This window comes from Hyla sarda, chromosome 2 (genome assembly GCF_029499605.1).
Source record: "Hyla sarda isolate aHylSar1 chromosome 2, aHylSar1.hap1, whole genome shotgun sequence".
Taxonomy (NCBI): domain Eukaryota; kingdom Metazoa; phylum Chordata; class Amphibia; order Anura; family Hylidae; genus Hyla; species Hyla sarda.
This window is the reverse complement of record NC_079190.1, coordinates 325,669,679-325,674,064: the sequence shown is the minus strand read 5'-3', so window position 1 is coordinate 325,674,064 and position 4,386 is coordinate 325,669,679. Positions and strand designations below refer to the sequence as shown.

Below are 4,386 nucleotides of genomic sequence, written 5' to 3'. Positions count from 1 at the left end.
CACCCTGAATGATTGATACCAGAAAGCAATAGATTACACTTAAAGGGGTATTCCAGGCCAAAACTTTTTTTTTTTATATATCAACTGGCTCCGAAAAGTTAAACAGATTTGTAAATTACTTTGATTAAAAAAATCTTAATCCTTCCAATAGTTATTAGCATCTGAAGTTGAGTTGTTGTTTTCTGTCTAACTGCTCTCTGATGACTCACGTCCCGGGAGCTGTGCAGTTCCTATGGGGACATTTTCCCCATCATGCACAGCTCCCGGGACGTGACATCATCATTGAGCAGTTAGACAGAAAACTTCAGAAGCTAATAACTATTGGAAGGATTAAGATTTTTTAATCGAAGTAATTTACAAATCTGTTTAACTTTCCGGAGCCAGTTGATTATATATATATATATATATATATATATATATATATATATATATATATCTCTATCTATCTATCTCTCTCTATATTTTTTATATATATATATATATATATATATATATATATATATATATATATATATATAAAAAAGTTTTTGCCTGGAATACCCCTTTAACTGCAGGAAACAATTTAGAATAAAGTGCCATAAACATTAGATTAACATCTAGCCTACCAACAGAGGATAACATAACTGAATTCATCATCCCCATCCTCAATGGTGTCCGACAGTGGCTTTTGGAATAAATATTGCATGTTAAAAAGGGGACTGCCAGCTAATGTGTATAGCCTGCTATAACCTAATGCACTATATAAACTGGGATTATAGCTCCAATTTTCCAGTAAACTGTTACTATTTGTAGAACATCTACTATCCATGGTGTCTCATAGGTAAACCTAAGCAGTTAGTAGATTTCAGAAAATTGTGTCAAAATAGTGTACAAACTCAAATCTCTATGAAAGGCTCTGCTTGTAAAGATCTACGAACAAGCATTCATTTCAGGAGTTAAGAAAATGATATACAGGTGAATAGAAAAAAAAGGAGAGGGGGGGGGGCTAAGCTTTGCTAATAAAAAAAAATAAAATAAAAAAAAGCACATCAACACTGTTCTACAATATGGGATAGTGTACTTGCGTATACCTTGCTATGTGTGGCATGAGATCACTGCACAAAGAATGAATTAGCAAAACCAAAAGGAACCGTTTGTACTGTATCCCATAATACCACATGGACAGTGCATGAGAATATAGACACTGCATTAGGAGGCCCCCCGCACTATTATCATTACAAGATAGTCATCTTCAGATTTGGCAAGGGCTTTAGCTGTAGAATCCAGGAACTGCTGGGAAAATTCACATGGTGGAAAAGCATGAAGAACTCCAGTGTTCTCCTTATCTTTACTGCCCCCCACTGGCAGACTAATGACACCTGCTGCCTGTTTTTGCTTTAGGTAGGAGACAAGGTTTCTCAGAGGACGTTGGGTTGAGCTTGCTTGATCTCCACTGAAATTACCATCAGATGTACCAGGTACTGCAAGCAGGATGGCATAACCATTAGGACCAGCCACTTTAATGCGACGCGTCACTTCATCCAGCTTGGGTTGATCCAGGCGTAAACGCTGTGTAATTTTTAACTGGGCAACTTTTCCTCCTGTGGAACCTTCAATGAGCAGGCCAGTTGCTACAGCAAGATCCCCTTGTAACAAATGCATGTTGGACGGAAAGTTACTGTTCTTGAGGAGCAGCATACCTTGCCAAGCCAGACTAAGCTTTTGTGATGCATCCTGTTTCTGGGGCGACTTGACTTTACTGCTGGGCTCGGGGCGCTCATCTTTTCTTACAGGGCTCTTATTCTCCACAATACGATGCTTTCTCTCTCTTTCAACTGAGTTTGAATTCTTTCGATCACGCTTTTCTCCAACACCACGCTCTAGGCTGTTGCGCCAGTCTCTGGCAGGTGATGTCTTTTCAGTGCGCCCGGCTGTGCGGTCTGTATCACTGTAACGGCTGTCCCGCCCAGCGCTGCCATCACGACTTCTGTCAGGACTATTACAATGTCTCTTTCTGGAGCGATCACTTTCTGGAGATCGGTCAATATGACGGCTATCGTCCATAAGCCTCCTTTTTCTAGGCTGATCTTTGCTCATTCCATCTCTCTCACGGTCTCTGTCTAAAGACCAGCCATCAGCTCGTCGATCTAATGTCTCTATTGAATCATAAGCAACTCTGTTTCTGTCTCTAACAGGAAGGGGCAGCCATTCAGTGTCTGAATACAAGTCTCTTTCTCTGTTTCTGTACAACAGAGGTGGCGTGCGGTCTCTGGCTCGTAGAGGATCAGGTGCCCTATGGCCAAAGCTATCTCCCACTAAGTCATAATGGGGCACAGGTAATGTTTGAAGGTAAGGGGGCTGGTAGATGTGATCTGTATCTGCAAAGTCCACTCGCAGCTTTCTGTGTTCACCACCCAATGGAACCCCTCTCATCTGAGTACAGGCAGCTTGAGCGGCATCTAAGCTCTCGTATTGTATATAGGCCCAGCTGTCCCCCTTCCTGTAGTCAATAGATCTGATAGTACCAAATCTGTCAAATTCACGGGCCAGCGATGCCATTGGCACCCAGGGTCCAAGGCCTCCTACCCATAAGCGGTTGGTTGGAGTGGCTTTGCCATAGCCAATCTTAATACAGTTCCCTAGAATACACTTGCCAGACATGGCCATCTTAGCCCTGTGTGCCATGTCGAGGTTCTCAAACTTGAGAAATCCATAGGTAGAAGTCTGCCCCCGAGCCGCCCTCTTAATGTCAACTTCAGTGATGGTCCCAAAGCGCTCAAATGCCCGGCGTAGCTCGCTTTCTGTCACATTGATGTCCAGATTACCAAGGAACAAGGTCCTGTTGGCCCGCATGTCATTCTCGGGCGAGCTGTCGTCCTCACGGATGCTCAGACGTTGGTCTAAGGGGTAAGTGGGCCTCACCCGCCCCTCATAGAAGTTGTAGTCCCGATCCCTCTCCAAGTCCCTGGGCAGAGGTGGAGGAGGAGGTGGCGGTAGGCGTCCTAGGGCAAGCTGCTGAAGACGGTAGTCCCTGTAGCCAAGGCCGCCTGGGGACAGTCCCCGTTGGCTTAGTGGGTGGCGGTGGGCTGGCAAGGACACTGCGGTGGACAGACTAGTGTAGGACTCCTTGTCCGCAGGGGATCGGCTCCTGCGCCGGCTGCTTACAGTCATGTAGACTGCCTCAATCTTGAGTGGTCGATCATACAGCACCAGTCTGCCCCGGGCATGCTTGGCGGCTCTGGCATCCTCTGGGCGTCTGAAGTTGACTAGGGCCACCCGCTCGTCCCCATTACGGGAGATCTTCACACTGACATCCCCGAACTTCTTGAATTCGTGGAAGAGGCCGTCCTCTATGGCCTCATCGCTGAGGGACGAGCCCAGCTCGCTGATCCGCAGAGACTTGTACTCCGACTCCCCGCGGCCTTCCGTTACCCGCCCGGCCGCTCCTCCTCGGCCCTCGGCGCCTTTGCTGCTGCCGCTGCCACTACTTGCTCCCGGGGAGCCATAGCTGTGCAGGCCGGGGGCTCTGCCTGACGCCTCGTACTCGCGGCTGCTGGAGAGGCTTTTGTCCAGGTGCAGGCCGCGGCGGCCCGAACCGCTCTCGGATTTGCCGGCGGTTCCGCTGCCGTTACTGCCGCTGGCCGAGCTCAGCTTCTTTCCGCATCGCTCCCGAGAGGACTCGTCCGCCCCCCGGGACCGCTTGGCTTTAGCCGGGGAGCGCTCTTTACCTTTCATGGCGACTTGAGGAAAGAACGCACCCTCATACACGGCTTCTCAGCGCCATCTTGCAATTTTTGCTCAATAGGATCCACCCTGTGCACTGATTGGACAAGACAGCTCAACCTACAGTTCCTATTGGACGATTTTGCTGTCAGTCACAGCGCACGGGGCGGGCGGGATGTGCCTCACGTTCACGTCCTGAAACGTCACGTCCGTTTTGTGCAGGGAGGAGGAGGATAATGGCTGCGGCTCCGGTGTTTCTTCACTGAGACACCAGGCCTCACATCCGTGAACGGATTTGGTCTTCATTATGAACATTAAATATATGCGTATTTAAAGTTCACGTCAAAATGCATTGGGCTCTATTGACATAGCACGTTATACCAGATAGGTTTGGTAGAATAATAGTAAATGCAGGGCTCTCCTTCCCAGCGTATGGTGGTCACCAGGCTGGAGGTATCTACTCTGTGATGGATCCAATGAGGTGTTGGGGCTTCTAGAGATGAGCGAACTTACAGTAAATTCGATTCGTCACGAACTTCTCGGCTCGGAAGTTGATGACTTATCCTGCGTAAATTAGTTCAGCCTTCAGGTGCTCCGTTGGGCTGGAAAAGGTGGATACAGTCCTAGGAAAGAGTCTCCTAGGACTGTATCCACCTTTTCCAGCCCACCGGAGCACCTGAAAGC

General features: G+C 47.8%; 1 protein-coding gene across 1 annotated transcript; it reads right to left on the bottom strand.

The window, feature by feature from the left end:
• Nucleotides 1-536: 536 nt before the first annotated feature.
• Nucleotides 537-4,087, bottom strand: RBM15 (RNA binding motif protein 15). The gene has a single exon (XM_056560687.1). The coding sequence runs from the start codon at nucleotides 3,712-3,714 to the stop codon at nucleotides 1,189-1,191; it is 2,526 nt and encodes an 841-aa protein (XP_056416662.1). The 5' UTR covers nucleotides 3,715-4,087; the 3' UTR covers nucleotides 537-1,188.
• Nucleotides 4,088-4,386: the final 299 nt, after the last annotated feature.

Excerpts from the sequence above, each read along its gene's own strand:
- RBM15 (XM_056560687.1), bottom strand. The coding sequence starts at position 3,714 with ATGAAAGGTAAAGAGCGCTCCCCGGCTAAAGCCAAGCGGTCCCGGGGG.